The 18099-nt window shown below is 41.2% G+C and overlaps 1 protein-coding gene across 1 annotated transcript; it reads left to right on the top strand.

The window, feature by feature from the left end:
- Nucleotides 1-1655: 1655 nt before the first annotated feature.
- Nucleotides 1656-17706, top strand: LOC116333568 (pituitary tumor-transforming gene 1 protein-interacting protein). The gene is made up of 7 exons (XM_031756817.2): nt 1656-1950; nt 2193-2239; nt 4110-4218; nt 7770-7875; nt 8979-9044; nt 13240-13286; nt 17346-17706. The coding sequence occupies exons 1-7, from the start codon at nt 1830-1832 to the stop codon at nt 17393-17395; spliced, it is 546 nt and encodes a 181-aa protein (XP_031612677.1). The 5' UTR covers nt 1656-1829; the 3' UTR covers nt 17396-17706.
- The last annotated feature ends 393 nt before the right edge of the window (nt 17707-18099 follow it).

Genomic DNA, 18099 nt, shown 5'->3' with positions numbered 1-18099 from the left:
AATGGCTCTCCTTGTGGTTTGCTGGAGGTGCAAAGCCTTACAATTAGCTCTTAGAATTAACTCTTTTCATGCTGATAGATGTCAGTGACTTTGTTTTTCATCTGTGTCTCTAAAACTTGGCATGTTGTGTTGCTTTTTGGGATCTTTTAGCCTACTTTATTTTGTCAGAGCTTATTTTTAAGTGATTTCTTGATTCTGGAGGTATGGCAAGGCCTGGAAGTGGCTACTGAAACTGAGCTCAGTTTTCCAAAAAAGGTGGCTGATTCATGATTTAACAACAGAGGAAAATTACCTTTTCACATAGGTCTGCATAGGATTTTTTTTGCTGGCTCCATTCAACACACAGGAGAAGTGGCTATACTCCAACATCCCTCCGTATGTGTGAGCTCCTCACCCTATCTCTGAGGCTGAGCCCGGGCACCCTATGTAGGAAACTTATTTCAGCCAATTGTATTCTTTTGCTCATTACCCAGACTTCATTGCCACAAGTGGGGGTTAGGATGTTGAAAACTTCATCTTTCAGCTCAGTGCTTCCTTTGCCAAAGCAGTTCAGTACAATGTCCACATTACTGCTGATTGAAAACCAATTTCCTGTCCAATTTTTGCTCCACATTCCAAATGTTCATGACCAAGATCCCAAGATACTTAAAGTCCCTTGCTTGTGGAAGGCAAACACTTCCCCTCTTAAAAAGCAAGTTTGCTGTTCTAAATTTTCCCCACATATCTGGTTCCATCTTACATCTACGTCCGCCATTTCCTACCACTCTGCTCACACTGCACCCGAAATTCAGGCTGTGCCCCAGGGATAAATTCCTGGCCACAAGATTTTCACCTTTGAGCTCCCCTCCTGGGGTTGCTTCCACCTTCAGGCCAAGTTCACTGAATTCTGAATCTCCCACAGTATTGGGATTTTCTGAATCACTCTTTGTCTTGTCCCTCCCCCAGGATTAATTTGCCATGGGAAACCCTACCAAGGGCAACAGCTGCAGGATCACAGGGATAAGTAAACCCCTCCAGTATAGCACGGTGGCAATGGTGGGGACTGTAATGTGTGTATGATATATATATGACTTCTATTGTTTGTTTGTTAGGTTGGTTGGGGTTTTGGGGGGGGGGGTATGAGAGAGAGATGCAGAAATTGAGAATGTGAGACTCCCGCAGTACAACCTAGCAGTGAGGGTCCAAAAACATCTGTCTCAGGGTATATCAGAGAGTTTTTAATGCCTGTGTCCCCTACAATTAGATGATGCCTATGAGCAGCACTTGAGCAGTATGATGGTGAAGACATATCTCCCTTTAAACAGGAGGAGACATCTACCATTTTATGAGAAATTATTTTTATCTTTTAATTATTTTATAATGTAAAATTAAAAAAAAAAATTCAATTCTAAATTACAGAAGTCTTTCTCCTGTATCCCTCCGTAATATAATCACACTGTCGAATAACGTAACTATAACTATTTAAAAATTTTAAAAGTCTATACACTAGTATAATAGTGTATATTTAATACAACGATAACATAATGCAATTCTAGGGGGATTTTATGTTTTGTTTTTTGTGTTTTTTACAGTGAAAGAGTTTCGTTTCTTGGTAAATACACGGGCGGGTATTTGTGTTTGAGATTAAAGCATTAACTCCTCCCGCCCGGGCTGTCGAGATTACACCAAACAAGGTAACCGTAGACAGCAAGGAAACAGCAGCGGGTTGAAGGCAAAACGGAAACAACAGAGATTGTCAGGAGTCGTTTGTTGTGGACTAGCTGATATTCTGCGTTGTTACACGCCGTTAATACTTACAGCTGTTTTGTTTCGTGTGTGTGTGTTTCGCTATGCCTTCTTTTGGAGCACTGGGACATACTCTGTCCACTTCGTTGATTTTTGCCGTCGCCTTCCTCTGTGTTAGCTTTGTTAGCCAGGGAGAATGCCGAGCAACTCCAGTGCCACCAACTCGTAAGTATAATTGGAGTTTTAAAAATCTGCCCAATTACTTTTTTACAGTCGTCTAGGTTATTGTTATCTATCGACAGCACGTGCCTTTAAAGCCAGTTCATAAGTATGTCAGCTCAGTAGTTGGGAAAATATTTAATATACGTCACGACTGAGTGTGACTTTGACCACAGCTTTCTGCTTGTTTTTAACGAGGCATTTAGTTGCTTCACGGTACTTATTTAGCGTGTTTGTCTGTCTTTCAGCCTGCTCTTCCTATAAAAACTGTGACACCTGCGTCCCACACGCCAAGGTAAGGCTGTCAGCAGTAGCGTGGTTCGTTTGTACGCGATAAGACCCAACCTTTGCGTCCTACATTATTATTATCCACCAGGCCACATGAGAGAAACTGTGGATTACTGCGTTAAACCCCACATGCTGCATTTACAAATAAGCAGAAATCACTCACTGTCAGTTTTCTGAAGATCATTGTGTTGTTACCAGGAAATGCAGCATTGGGTTTAAAAAAAAACTACATTTAGTAGTTCTTTATGGATAGCTTTATGACCTTTTTCTGACTAAAAGACTTAACTGATACAAAGCAATTTTACTAAACTAAACAGAGTTGGCAAACCTGGTGTACAAGTCATTAAAACAAAAGTGATCCTCTACATATTAGCCAAAATTGACTGACTCACACATCTGAGTTGTTCCCATGAGGCAGATCTATCACTCAATTACAGATACTCCACATCTCAACTCATCGTGTGTATGTAAACCACACCTGTCCACATGTACAGGTAAGTTTGCCAGTTAACATGTAAATGATTCAGAGAAGGCTTGGGATCATGAAACCAAATGGACCTCTTTGGTACTCGACCCACTGTGGTTGCCTCTATCCCCACAGTCCACATTATGCATTGGGGCTGTTTTTCTGCTAAGGGTACAGCAAAACTTCACCACACTGAGTGGCCAATGGACGAGGCCATGTGCTGTATAATCTTGGCTAAGAACCTCCTTCCTTCAACCAGAGTACTGAAGGTGGGTCCTGCTACAGCAGCAAAGGAGTGGTTAAAATAGAAATGCATTTAAGTCATGGAGTGGCCTTATCGGTCTTGTGACCTCTGTTAAATAGAAAATGACCAAAATGGTGACTTGCTATAAGAAACATCTTACTGTTGTGCTTGCCAACAAGAGTTTCTTCTTGTTTTGCTTGGGAGTCAATGGCGGCACGGTGAACAGCACCGTTACCTCACAGCAAGAAGGTCCTGAGTTTGATTCCACCCCCTGGCCAGGGCCTTTCTGTGTGGAGTTTGCATGTTCTGTGTTTGCGTGGGTTCTCTCCGGATACTCTGCCTTGGACTGGGGGAAGAATGTGGAGTGAATGGTCGTCTCTTTCTGTGTTAGCCCTGCGACAGCCTGACGACCTGTCCAGGGTGTACCCTACCTCTCACCATATTGTAACTGGGATAGGCTCCAGCCTATATTTTTAAATGCACTATCATTTACATATAATTTCCACTTAGTGATGAACAGAAATGGACTTTCAGTCCTTCATTGTACATTTTATGTTAACATTTTGTGGAGATGGTAAGGTAGGTTGTGTCTACTAGCAGCACAGTCATGTTGCTAGTAGACTTTCCTGAGGAGTATCGAATCCAATAGTAATTTTCTATTATCGCTTAGTTTCTGAGTTTTTTTGGACAGCAAAATATGTTTATCGACTAATATCTGGCCGATATCAAGTGCTACAGAAATGATGTTGTTCACTTCCTGAAGAGGATTGCAGTATCTTGACAGAAAAAACAAACTGCAGATAATAAACTAATAAATAGTTTATGGTACTTACATTCTTGTTTGTTCAACAAGGAGACGTCCACAAAATGATGTCACTTTTATGAAACTTGAAGCATAAATGTAATCAGCACAGGTAAAACATTAACGTTATGCTGTAAATAAACTACACCCTGTTCATGACTTTAATGTCACAGCTTCCACGTTTAGTGTGGTGAAATTTAATGACGAGTTTTTAGTCTCATTTAACACCCACATGTAGGAATAAATACAAATAAAATGTGTGGCAAAATGCTTACTGTGTTTATTTTTAAGAAGCATTCTTTATTCATGCATCCTAACTATTATACTCAGCAGAATCATACCTTGCATGTGTCTGTCTGTTGCAGTGTCTCTGGTGCTTTGCCACAAACAACTGCACAGAGTATCCAGTGACCTGGTTGCTGCCTCCGGCTAAACTATGCCCACTGTCCCAGGCCCGCTGGGGAGTGTGCTGGTGTAAGTTCTTCAGACTTATTATTGTGATGTTAAATGTGGTGTTTCCTTTTTGCATTTGTGTTTCATTTGACAGAGACACAGTAAGTTACATACATATTGGGGAAATGATTTGAGGAACTTGGTGTTCAGTATGCTGGAAATGTAACACTTCAACCTACGTATTAAAAGAAAAAGTAGGTAAAAGGGTATTAAAGCATAAAAACAAAAGCTCTTTGTCAAAAACAGAAACCTGTTAAATTCACAGATGTGCGACCTAAAATGACCTCCTCCTGTATGTTGGTGGGTCTGAGGGGAGGGATTTGTCATTAGGCATGCAGGGGTGTGAAAGTAGCACCAACACTTTCTGTTCCTCTCACTTCATGTCACTGCAGTTGTAGTGGGTGCATTTAAAGATCCAGCACATCATTCTTGCTTCACTCCACCTGCTCCCTCTGCTTCCTCTCTTGTTTCTTTAGAAAAAAAAGTTGTACTCCACAACAGAAGTTATCCATTGTCTCTGTAGGCAGGAGCATCTGCAGCAAACATCATGTTTTCCATAACCAGGAAGAACAAACCCACACACACACTGACAGGAGTTATTTTTGCTTTAGATTCATTTTCAGTTAACCTTTTCTAATACTTTAAGTTACTGCTTTTTTGACACCCTTTATACTTTCTAACTTAAAGGAGCAATTTTTTGCAGTGAACCTGCCACAGTCCTACTTTGCTGACTACAACATTAACTAAAAATATTGTGGATAAATAGATTAGCTCAGCCAACGTGGGTCTTTGTACATCCATGTCCAGCAGCATCAGCAGGAACTTGCTGCCAGTTAAATAAAAAGTGTTTTATAAAATCAAAACAATGTTTACTTTTCAGCAGACCAGTTCTTTTTTCCCCACTGCATATTAATTATTGTAATTCCCCACGTGGTTGTTATATTTTGTGCTGGAAATTCCTCTATACATGTTTCAGTCAGTCCCACAACTACACAGAACGGCTCGCCTATTCTTCCCCCACTCTGCGCTCTCTCAGCTGGTGCTCCCGGCTCCTCTGCCATATATCTTCCTGAATTTGTCCTGATATGTCATCAGGGGTGTCCCAGCACCTCTGTCTTGAAGCTGTACCACAGATGATTCGCAGCAGTAGGTTTCTCAGGCTGTCCTGGCTCTAGACATTTACATAAAGTCCTGTAGAAGTGTTTGGCTCTAAATCAAAGGTGACATGCTCAGTGAGCATAAAAGCACTACAGAGGTAGCACAGAAAATGTACTGCCTGTCTTATCACTAGGGGATCTATTTACAGTGAGAGCTAAGTGAACTGTAAATTTAAGTGTAGCAGGGTTCAACTGGAATATTATAAATAATTAGCGGACTGTTGTTGCCTTATTTTACTGCCAAATGTTTGGCCCCTGAGAATAAACCACCGTTCTTTTAACTTAACAAGTAAATGATCTGTTTCTTTCTCCCTAACACAGTAAAGTACGTTTAGCTTGACACTGCCAAACAGACCAAGCCTCCACAGCGAAGTAACCAAGCTAACATTACCTGTATAATCAATCCTAATGTTTGTATAAGACTTTGAAACTGATATTCAGCTGACACAAATCATATGTGAAAACCAGCTTATGTTATGTGTATTAATTACCCATAAAATTTCCATAGTCAACTGCAGCACTATGCAGGAAATACGTTGAAACTGAGACCCTGCTCTTAGTCACAGTGGTGGAGACAACTCGGTGACATATGTTCCACCTCACCAGAGTTCATGCTGATAATTCTCATTGGTGAAAGTGCAATTAGTCTTTACAGCCTAACCCATGAGTGTAAACAATCTGTGAGTGCTGGTGCAGTTTCTACTTGAAAATCTAAATGTATATTCAGTTCAGATGAGGAAAATAAAACATTGTTAATTCTGTTATTAATTTTCTCAGTCCTAAAAATAAGAAGAGAACTGACACGGTCACACAGAGCCTACTGGAGCAGTAAGGTGTGTCAGTGTTCAAACTTCACTGGTAGCAAACAGAAAGTTGTGTAAATGCAAACAGTTTATTGCTAATTGGGTAGAGCTATAAAACCAAAAGGGTGCAAAGGGCCAGCTACTGGCACAGCATTTAAATGTGATGCACTAACAGGCAAATGTTGTTGAATATAATGTGTAAATATTCCTTGTGTATGGAGTTGACACATGCAGTTATTTGAGTAGGCGGTAGTTTCTTTCTGTTGAAAGCTGGCAGCTCTTCTGTATCGCGTACATTTTCAGATGGAAGGAAACTCCGTCTGTTCACTCTGGTTTAAATAAAGTACATGTGACATGTCACATCTGACTTTTACTTACAGTTGAACATAAAAAAATACTGAGATATGAACATACACTACCAAAGTATGTAATTATGAAGCAAAGAAATAATTGATAAATAACTCTGAATATGTCTTAAATTTTAGATTCCTCAAAGTAGCCGCCCTTTGCTTTGTTGACAAACCCTCGGCCTTCTCTCAATGAGCTTCATGATGTAGTCACCTGAAATCGGTTTTACTTCTCAGGTGTGCCTGTCAGGGTTCATTGGTGAAATTTCTTGCCTTCCTAATGGGACCATCAGTTGTGTTGTGCAGAACATTAAGAGCTGAGGGTCAGTCAGTCTGGAAAATTGCTAAACCTTTGAATGGGACTTCAAGCGCTACGATGAAACTGGCTCACATGAGGAGCGCCCCAGGAAAGGAAGACCAAGTCACCTCTGCTGCTGAGGATAAATTCATCTGAGTCACCAGCCTCAGAAAGCCCAAGTTAACAGCAGCTCAGATTAGAGCCCAGATAGATGCCACACAGAGCTCCAGTAGCAGACACATCTCTACATGTTCAGTGGAGACTGTGTGAAACAGGCCTTTATGTCAAATAGCTGCTAAGAAACCACGACTGAGGAAAAGCAACAAGCAGAAGAGATTTGTTTGGGCCAAGAAACACAGGGAGTGGACATTAGACCAGTGGACGTCTGTGCTTTGGTCTGATGAGTCCAAGTTTGAGATCTTTGGTTCCTCCCGCCGTGTCTTTGTGTGACACAGAAAAGGTGAACGGATGGTCTCTACATGCATGGACAAAAGATATCCGTGAAGAAGGTGTCGGCTTTAGTCTCTTATAAATTTTTAGCCATAGACTGAGGATCTTAAAGTAAGAGTACAAGTAGAGTCAGAAATGTGAGCAGTTTTAGGCCACAGCTGCGCATGTGTGCATGCTGTGGTTTGTCCTGTAAAAGGAAAAGAGAAGACACAGCAAAATGTGGACACCACTCTGGCAGTGTTTCGGGGTCACGTGATCCCTCCCTCTGCAGTACAAAGCCAGTTTCCACACGGTTAAGTCGTTTGTGCTCTTTTTCTCTGGATAGTGAGAGGTTTGTTTGTGGTTTGTCATGTTTGCAGTGTAATAACTTGCAGAATCCAGCAGGTGGTGTCATTTACAAACATGTGGAGCACATTGTCATTACAGTGGGAGTGTGTGTTGGCTTCTAGTTACCTTTATCATGTGATCCAATGAGAATATTCTTTTGTCAAAAATGAATAATTTCTCTTTTTTTCAGTGAACTTTGAAGCCCTGATCATCACCATGGCTGTGGTGGGTGGAATCATTCTCCTCGCCATTGCCGTCTGTTGCTGCTGCTGTTGCTGCAAGAAGCGCCCATCAAGGTAACATTACAAGTCCGAGGTAACTGAGTAACAGGAGTTTTAGAAAGCTGTGTCACATACATGAAAGCACTTAGTGGGCCTACGCTTTTCGGGATGAAAGAGTGCTACAAGGGAGCACTTTTCACCTCAGGTTCACACGGGCTGCCATAGAGTTAAAGCAACAGCTGTATCCAGGCAAACACAGCATGTAGTGTTGAAATGGATTACACAGAACAGTTTGGAGTAGGTGTCACAGTTACTTCCTTACCTTTGTGTGCTCATTATAATGGCAGAAAAAACAGGAAAGAAGTGAAAGAAAACCGGAAAGATCCCTACTTCTGCTAGCGCTAAAGAACCCAGGTTGCTCACGTTATGATAATATCAACATTCAATTGTTAGTCATGTTATCTGTGCTCAGGTATTTACGTCACCCTCGGTCTTTAGACTGCATCTTATCACGGTCTTTACAAAGTGAAGACGGAGGTTTCACAGGGGAGTCTTTGTCAAACCACAAAGTCCACACTTTGTTTCACTGTTCATGTAGAAGCTTTAGTGGTTTTCACCCATGTCCTGTATAGGTGCAACTCATCGTTGCTGTTGCAAACATTATTTTGGCTTTGTAATCAAAGTAGAGCTCCATTCATTCTCTCACTGTTGTTTGTGTGGGTGGGTGTGTGGGGGGGGGCTGTCACTCACTTGGAGTCCTGTGGGTGTAGGAATCTTGTTCTTGTCTATCATGTGACTGAAAAATAGGGGAAAGCTCACATCTATTACTGTTATGCACACAGATATTAATTTAATATAATTACAGTCATGTTTTTGTCTTTTTTGTTTCTCTTTTTGGGCTTGCCTCCAAGCAGTTTTACTTTGTGCATGTTTATCTTCTTTTGCATTCGGCAATTTCATTGTGGAACATAAAAAGAAAACACTCTCTGCACTCAGGCACACAGTTCATGAGTCTTTGATTGAAGTTCTATGCATCATTTATATAAGAGTAACCCTAAAGCTAATGCTAGTTTGTAGCTGCGTGTCATTTGTCACATCCAAAGTGTGTTTTTGTCATCTTCTGGTTCCACGAGGAGCAGTGATTCTGATGCTGCCTTCATGTCTCCTTCACTCTTAAGGTTTGACAGAGAAGAGGAGAGATCTGCCAAGAGGAGAGAGGAGATAAGACAGCGCGCTGAAGAACGGTGAGCCCTAGACTCAGGCCTTAGTCTACACAGGTTGGAAATGTCCGCAACGGATCAGAACAGTGTTTATTTCAATAATACAGGAGCCTCTTTCTCTGCATATTTCCAAACCAATCTTTGCTGTGTCATTCCTCTCTGTATCAAACACTGCTCGTTATTTACAGAATATTTGCACACATACTCGTGAAGTTACAGGTACATGTTTAGAGGTCACTGTTTGTTTCCTTTACCCTGCTGCAGTGTTTTTCTCATTCACCAGATTGCTGCATCTGCATGCAGTGTTTTCCAAATTACTTCCCAGTGGAGGAAGTAATTATTTGATCCTCTGCTGAATTTGTTGGCTTGCTCGCTTTTAAAGAAATGAACAGTCTTTCATTTTTGATGCTAATCACAACAAGTTGTTATATATTTTATATCAAGTGAACTTGGTTCAGACCAAGAGCACACCTAAAAGTCAAATCCTATTCTGTCAGCGTGGTGGGTGGCATTGCCTTTCAGCATATCCCAGTAGGACTTGGATATATTTGTCCTAAAACAGAGAACAGTTCATCATCCCCCAATAAAAGGGTTCATTGTATGTTTGAGAAGCGAGCAACTGGTGTCCATCCAGCCTCAGCAAGTCCACGTCCCAAAGGAGAAGCTCAGGGTTCCTCTGCTGTCGTCCCAGAACACCAATTGGATTGTCAAGGCTGGGCAGCTGCTTCATGGTAATGCGCTCATAAATAGATTGGTTTACATCCTGTGTACTACCAGTCAAAGAAACAGAATCATCCAGCAGTCAGCAGACCCGAAAGGCTTCCCTCTTCCTGCACCCCATAAATGTTTCAGCCTTCTCTTCTTGTTTTGTTCCTTTACTTCCAGTGCCAGGATAGCTGGCTGATATGTTTGTGAGCAGGGCAGTCGAGCAGAAAGATAGTCAGTAACTGTGGTTTATCATCACACTCATCGTGGCTCTCTGTGCGCCTCGTGTGTTTGAGAAAGAATGAATTATCCGACCTCTGAGCTCTTCTCTCTCGTGCTGCAGAATTGAGTCAGGGTTTCCTGCAGTGAGCATGATCAAATCTCTGAAGTTGGAGTTAGTGCAGTGACCTACATAGATGCAGTTCATGTTGTCAACAGGACATTCGGAATAGATTGGACCCATCCTAAGAGAGATGGGTCTGCCTGCCTGTAGACAGTGCTGCTTGGCCTCCGGAGAGCCAGCTTGAAGCACAGAGCCATCGTCATCCGAGCCCAGGCGGGCTGGGGAGTCGGTGGCTCTTTCTACAGGGATTCGACCCATGCAGCTATATATTTCATATTTCACATGCTGATGTAGCAGGAGAGCTGCCTGAGAATTTTAGTTATAATTTTGTATCTGATCAAATCCTAAATTATTAAATCATTTTAATGAGTTTCTCTTGGACCTCTTGTTTCCATGCTGCATGTCCATGTAACAGAGACCTTGAGAAAATGTAATCTGACAGCTCGTACTGCTAATGTTAAAGTCTGCTAACATCCAGAATCTGTTCCTGTTGGGTGTATCTGGTTTAGCTTGTCAAAAAGCCAAACTAAAGATCAAGTCTTAATGCACAACAATACTATGTGACTGGGACATTGTGAGAAGTTCACTGTAATCCACTGACATGATACTTGGGTAACACATACAGTTTGATGTATGTATGATGATAATATGGACTGAATATGGGCCAAAATTCACAGCTGTTACTCCATTACTTGTGTCCATGCTCCTTGGTTGAGTCATGGTAACAGCTGGAAAAAACATCATACAAACAGGCTTTTTGGTATGTATGTATGTATGTACATCTATTCAGTTTGAATTTTGTTTTAATCTCATATTGACATGACTCTTTAAGTATAGATAAAATGCATGTTTTCTGATATGGCATGATACTGATGCTCAAAGATGGTTCTAGAAACAATGTTTCAAAGAACAAAAGAGAATTTGGCTTTGTGACACTTGGAGCAGGTGCAAAATGAAGTTGGTTGCAGGTCTGAGCACACCCTAAAGGTGTTTTTAAGCCTTGAAATTTTCTTATTATCTTTTGTATTTATGAAGTTCTCAGGCATCAAAAAACTTAAAGTAGTTCCTTTTGTATTAGTAGATTTCTTTTCTTAGATTGCGCAAATAACTGAAAGTTTCTTTTAGCCTTAAACTCAAGTTCAGTTTAAAAGTTTCTTGACTAAGTGAAACGCATCAGTGAGCATTCCCTTTAAGTCTTTAAGTCAGTGACATTAAATGAGCCCTTCTTTTCTTTGCATTGTCAGTCTGCTGTCTGAATACATCTTGCCAACTTACGTCTTAGAGCAGCATCACCATCAGAACACCGCTGTTTGTTTATAGTTCGTATTTACTCTTAATTTAGTTCTACCCTACTTTTCATGATCACTTCAGTGCTGCTAGTACAAACGCATGTTAAATGGCGATAAAGGCAAAACAGGTAGCATCTAAATTATAGAACGTGACTTATAGTATCCCATTTTAATAAATTATGAGTGGTATTGTCACGATGGAGAAGTCGAGCACCTTCAAAACCTTCAGTCTGTGAAATGAGCCAAGCTCAGTACTCCATCCTTTTTCACGTTCTTTCAACGTTCCCTTTTTTCCTGTCTTCCTTCCAACTTGTTGAATGTAGTCATATTTACGTGGAGGGAATATGAACATGTCAGTGCGATGCACACAGGCCATCGGCATGGTTTAGGGGGACGGATGGCAGGAACATCTTAACCAACCTAATTGCTCACAGATCACTACCTAGCAATAAAGCAGTGACTGCTTCACACCAGTGTCTTTGTGCTGAGATGAAGTGAGGCCTCTGGACTTCCACTACACAAAACCTGCCCCTCAGAAAGGCTGAGTGAGCAGCTTTACCCACAGGCCTGTTGCTCTGTGAGCCAGCTAAAATTTAGGAACATTTTTATGCCAGGAGTGCAAACTGATGCATTTTTCTTACTTGGTAAGCTGAGTGTTATTGTCCTCATTGAAATGTTGTTTAAACGATGTCATACATAATAAGTATTTGGGAGTATTAGGTATTGATGGTTGCATAAGTGCCCACATATCATGACTGGCTGTTTGTAATGTTGTGGTATAGCGTAGCTTAAATGTTTCGCGGTGAGTAGAAGTGCTTGATGGGTTTGCTCTGTAAACTTGTGCGTATGTATACAGCTGTTTTAAAATAACAAAGTTGCAGAAACCTCTGGAATTACCACTATTTCAGCCATGGTTCTCTATAAAATCTGTTTTTCATTTGAGCCAAAAGTAGAGCCAAAAACACTCACAGCTACTAACACACAGTGGAGAAATGGCATTCGTCACCTGAAGTCAGAGTTGCCTCCTTAGTGCTCAGCAGCCTTGTTGGTGACGCCTCTGAGCAGGTAATCAGTCATATTCTAAATAAACAGGCAAAGAGCCAGAACTTTAATTTACTGCACAGACTCACCAAAAGTTTCCAGAATCTAATGAAAAAGTTTGGTAACTTTTCCCAGACTTTGCCTGCAAGTCATGTGTAAAGTTTCACAACAGTACGGCTTCATCAACAGCTCAGTCCAGAGTTACTGACCCTGCAGAGCACTGAACAAATACCAGGTTTATCTACGACTACTGCAACCCAGCAAAAAAAACCTTAGTTGCTCAACCCTAAACATAGACTGGGATGAGTGCATATGTCTGCCGCCGTGCAACTGACACTGTCGTAAACTTTTACTCTGGCATGCATCACTGAAACTACACCAAAAAGTATTTGTCCCTTTCCTTATTTGTTTTTGCATATTTGTCAGACATGTTTTAGATCATGAAACAAATTTTAGTATTAGACAGAGATAAACCGACTAAATATAATATAGATGTGGATAGACGAGGTATTTTCACATAGGGCTAGGTAGGTTTGGATTTGTCAGAAACATGTCTGACAAATATGTGAAGAGCAGATAAAAAGAGAACTTGGGAAGGGGGTAAAGACTTTTTAAGCAGCAGGAAATGTTCTTCAGTCCAGCTGTTGATTTGGTGTCGGGAGCAGGACCTGGACATCTGTAGTATTTCAGAATTGTCCCATAGAGTTGTATTCAGGATTCACTGGATGTCCCATTGTCTCATTACAGCTGACATCTGTGTTGCAGTCATTTATTTCCATGTTATTTCATTACAATTTGGCTAACATCCTCTACTTCTACTTCTCTTTTCTTTTTCATACAGGAAGGTGGAGAGAATGGCACGCCACGATGAGATCAGGAGGAAGTATGGTGCGTATAGACTTTGCTCCTCATTGTTTTAACATATGGACTTTAGCTCCTTCTCTTTGATCATAGCGTAGGAGACTGTGTCCAGCCCTCTCTGATGTACGCTGAAGGTGAGGTGATCAGTAGGTCTAACACAGAGCAGCCAGCTCTGTGTTCTCTGTTCTGTGTGTGTCAGCAGTGTCTCTGATGCATGCTTAACTATTTTAAGAGTTTTTCAGTGTCAGTGGCTTTGATTTCCACACCCTGGGCCACTGATACATTATTCAACAGTATATGCTTTGTCCCCAAGCAACGTACACTGTAGGTGTACATGAACGACGCGACGCAGGATTTTCAAATTGATGCCATAGGTGCATAGGCTAGGGGGCTGGGGCGGCCGTCAGTATCTTTTACTCATCTTCTATTTATTAAATAAACACCTTTTTTCTATCGCTAATGGCTGTACAAGATGTAAGATGAGACCATCCCTCACTTGAAGAGCCTACAAAAATCCCAAGAATGTGGCATTTATCCTCGCTGCCATACTCATTTGTCTAGCTCACCACTTCACCAGTTAACATGGGCTAAACCTGAGCTGGACAACATCGTTATTATACTGATACTCAGTATTGATGCTGGTCTTTCAGTTGTGTTACAATAGATATGACACACAATAGTGCAAAATAATAATGAATAAGCTGCTGGTTCATCAATAAGAGTGGCAATAATAAAAGCTTGAACCTTTTCACATGATCCATGAACTCAAATGAAGCTTTGCCAATTTAGTTAGCAAAACGTTTATGTGTAATAAACTGCTGCCTGAGCTGCCCTATAATTAAAAGCTAAGAGTTTTAGATGACCTAAAAGCAAATCCTAAATTTTGTGGAGCTAATTTAATCTCCAGGTTTGTATGCAGTTAAAGTAGCGGTCCCTGCTAGGCAGGGGAAAATATGACAACCACTCTCCAGTGCTCATAGTTGAGACTGAAATGTTTATGGAATAAAATCTGTTTTTAAGCAGCTGAAGGCACTAAAATAGTCCAACTTTAAAACCTGATCACTACCTCGCGTTTGTTGCCACATTTTTTTAACTTAATCAGGCATTTTCACTGTCAGTGAAACAGGAAACATTCTAAAAATAAATGAGTCATGAGCAAACTGCCAGTATGAGCTGCAGCAAAGTATAGAAGAAGTATCAACATCACACAGCACTGCTTTCTCCTTATTTCCAATCAATGCACTGATTCTAATCCATCGCTCTGCCCTCTGCAGGGACGTGGGCGGTAAGGATTGGCCTTTCAGAGGCTTGATAAAGACAGAATCATTCGTTCGTTTCATTGATGTGGGCGGAGCTCAAGTGTCCGTGCGTCGTGTCTGTCCGTCCGTCCGTGCACTGTAGTAAGATGGCAGGTTATGTGGGTTGAGTGTAACGACTGCACGACAGAGTGATGGATGGCGGTCTGTTTCTTAGGCCTGCAGCTCTCATTAGTTTCCTTCCACAGGGGCTTTAGTAGAGACTGCTCTCCTTTCACATTTGGTCTGGTTGGTTCACAATCCACATCCTCTTATTTCCTTGAAATCAGACACAGCGGAAGATTCCCTGAGGGTGGGTCAGGAGGTTATTCAGCAAAACTGGAAATGATCTCTTGTCATTACCAGTTGGAAAATATCCCAGCAAGGCAGCATAGATTTGAATTACATGTTTCACTTTTTGCATTTTAACCCTAGCGCTCTGTCATAACCTGTATTCAGTTAAGTTTTATTTTTAGGGAGCACCGAATCACAACAGCAGCTGCTTCAAGGTGTTTTATAAAGTAAGGTAGAGACTCTACAGTAATACGAAACTGTGAACATTAGACTTACAGTTCTACAGCATGACGGTGAATGAGCATTAGCTGTTGTACAGTTTCTTGCTATGAAGGTCTATTTTGGTTCAAGTCTGAAATGAATCATGTATAATGAGTGCACAGTTTGCTTCAAAAAGCCCTCGTCTACTGGAAGAGTGTGAGAATGTCTGGCAGATTGGTGTTGTAGTGGACCGCTGTGGTACAAAGCATTCAGCAGCATTCAGTCTACGTCCCAGCTGCACCTATGGTCATGAGCTGTGGGCGGTGACAAACAGAATGAGGTTGGATACAAATGGCAGAAATCAGCTTAGTCTCCAGGAGGACTCGACTCAGCCTTTAAACATTTGAGAATGTAACCAGCTGAGGTGGTTCAGGCAGCTGATCAGGATGTGTAAGCATTGAGGTTTTCCAGGATTAAACTCAGAACACATTGGAGAGGTTATATATCCTGTGTGGCCTAGGAGTGATTCGGGAGGAGCTGGAAAACATTGCTGGGGTAACACCCTGCTTCGCCTGCTCACACGAGGAGGATGGTGCAAGCTCACTTTGTTAAATCTGTGGAAGTGCAATAAGGCATGATTAGGACCTAAAGTGATTACTTTGCCATTTGTGTAGTCCGATAATTAGCGGGCTGTAAAATGTCAGAATAGCCCATGTAACCCATAATCCATTTTAATCATGAATGAAATCAACTTTTCACGTTTAAAAGGAGCATCGACTTTAAAGACACATTATGCTTATTATATTGGCATTATTATCAGAATCTTATGTAAAGAAAAAATTACAAACAGCAGCACTGGAGTCCCACCAGGTTACATTATCAACCCAAAATGCACTGCACATGCAGAATAACAGTGGCCATAATGTGCTTAAACATGAGGACAGCATCGTTCTGCAGGAGAAGGCTCCTCGTATATTGTGAAGTAGTTGGAAATGCGTTAGGTATTCAGTGTTTGGTATTTGTGCTTAACTGCCATCGATTAATCAGTTTCTTAGTAGCAGCGAGAGTGTCCCTTTTAATGTCTATTGATCTGTGGACGTGGAAAGTTCAGGCACTGCAGGCGAACTGAATGCAGGTTCAAACCTCAGTAACACTTGGAGTGTGAAGAACAACTTTATAGTTTAACCTGTGTGTTTCAGCTTGTGGCCTTCATCAAGGTTAGAGTTGCATTGATCCAACTTATTCCACTTCAGTCCATGTACTGCTCAAAGCCACTGCTGAATAAATAAGCAGTTTTCTTCAGCCTGACTGAAACGTTTATTTTCAAACTAAACCAAAGGTAAGAAATAAATGCATCTGAAAATATACTGTAACCTGCACTTAAGTGAAATAATTAATAAGACCAGGACCGAGATAAATAAAGCAAGAAAATGACTTTATTAGTGAGCCCGTTTATTTGCACTGGGCTCATTTAGGTGAGCCTTCATTGCACTCTGCTGTTATTAATGCTCGTGCTAGTTTCTCCTTTCACCCTCTCATACCTGCTGCATTCCTCATGTGAAGTTTGTGAGGAGTTCCACCAAAACATGTTATCATAAGAACAAAAAAAGCCAGGACCAAACATAAGGGATAGTGGGAAGCTGAGCGGGAGAGAATCCTCTGAACTTTCCAGTCAAATCATTTCATCAAAGTTTGTGCTTCAAACAAAAACGACTGCAAACGTGAAGAAATGCCTCCAAACTGCTCACTCTTCTGTTATGTTGGTGCTTATTAGCTACCAGTCTGCTGCTCTCGTGGCTTAGTCAACAAAACATAGCTAATTAATGTTATCATAAAACAAATTACAGACGGCCTTCTAAACAGCAAAGATATGGATTGAACGATTGAGAACAACCACAGACATCAGCAAAGATGTCTGCCAGTGACATGGGGTCGTTCTAGTCGAGTAACACACACACAGTAATATGCAGCTAATAAAAGTCCATAGGAACTGTTACAAAATTGATAAGGTGGGCAGTTGTTTTCACTGCCCATAGAGACAAATAACTCCATTGATCGTGTGTATGAAAGACTTGCTGATGGCTGTTTAGCAGCACATGCTGTCACGCTGCATTCATTGTTAATGAAACATCAGCGTGAACAGAATATCCGGGATGGATTTCCCAGTTTGTCCTCAGACTGATGCGGTCTACATTTGGCAACCGCTTCCTCCAAAGCATCTCTGGAAAATGTGGAGCAGAATTTGACCCAGCATGACTTTGTCTGTTTTCATTTTGTCTCCACGTTGTGTGTGCAGGTCTGATGGGTGACACGGACCACCCATACAGCAAGTTTGAGAACGAGTAAAGCAGCTGCGCTGGAGGACGTCCACGGGCCGCGGCTCTCACGGCTTTGCTTTTAGTTTGGAGTGATTTTCTCCCACACAGCGCTGCAGAGCAGCAGCTGTCCGGTGATCTCGTTCAGACGTTAAACCTGATAGAAAATATTCTGAATTAGTTTAGCTTTGTGATTCTTTATGAAGGCAGTCCTGTGTGTTTAGTTGTTAAATCTTGTTTTTAAACTTTCTGCAAACTTCTTTTTTCTCTCTTTTTAAATGTTGTACTCTCACATCAATCTTTGCACTTTGTACATACGTTGATTAAACAGTGATGATTGTATGTGTGTGTTTCCATTCATTAATAAACCTCTTTAAGCTATTTTTTTTTAATGTATGAACTTCTGAGAGAGTGCATAAAGTGAGAGCATGATAAAGTGCTGAGTGTGGTTGGAGCCCTTTCATAGACCACAGCACAAGCTGACCTCTGTCATTTTCCAATGACCTTTTAATTGAAAAGATCAGGAAGGAGAATGTTGCTCCGAGTCGGACACTCACTGCTCTGCTTAATAATGTGAAACTAAAATGCCTCAAAGCTGGACTGACCATGTTAACAAATGTTGTTTTTCTCTCTGTCCACTTCTGTTCTCCCACTTAAGAGATGACCCACTTTAACCCTGTGATTATCAAGGAAATAAATATCATTAATGATGAGCCTAAAAACTGCAAGATTGAG

This window comes from Oreochromis aureus, linkage group 11 (assembly GCF_013358895.1).
Source record: "Oreochromis aureus strain Israel breed Guangdong linkage group 11, ZZ_aureus, whole genome shotgun sequence".
NCBI lineage: Eukaryota > Metazoa > Chordata > Actinopteri > Cichliformes > Cichlidae > Oreochromis > Oreochromis aureus.
This window is presented reverse-complemented; position numbering and strand designations above follow the sequence as displayed.

Bases quoted from the DNA above. Each gene is read 5' to 3' on its own strand.
- LOC116333568 (XM_031756817.2), top strand. From the start codon at position 1,830: ATGCCTTCTTTTGGAGCACTGGGACATACTCTGTCCACTTCGTTGATT. The intron at 4,219-7,769 runs GTAAGTTCTTCA...TCTTTTTTTCAG, and splicing joins CCGCTGGGGAGTGTGCTGGT to TGAACTTTGAAGCCCTGATC. The intron at 13,287-17,345 runs GTGCGTATAGAC...TTGTGTGTGCAG, and splicing joins TGAGATCAGGAGGAAGTATG to GTCTGATGGGTGACACGGAC.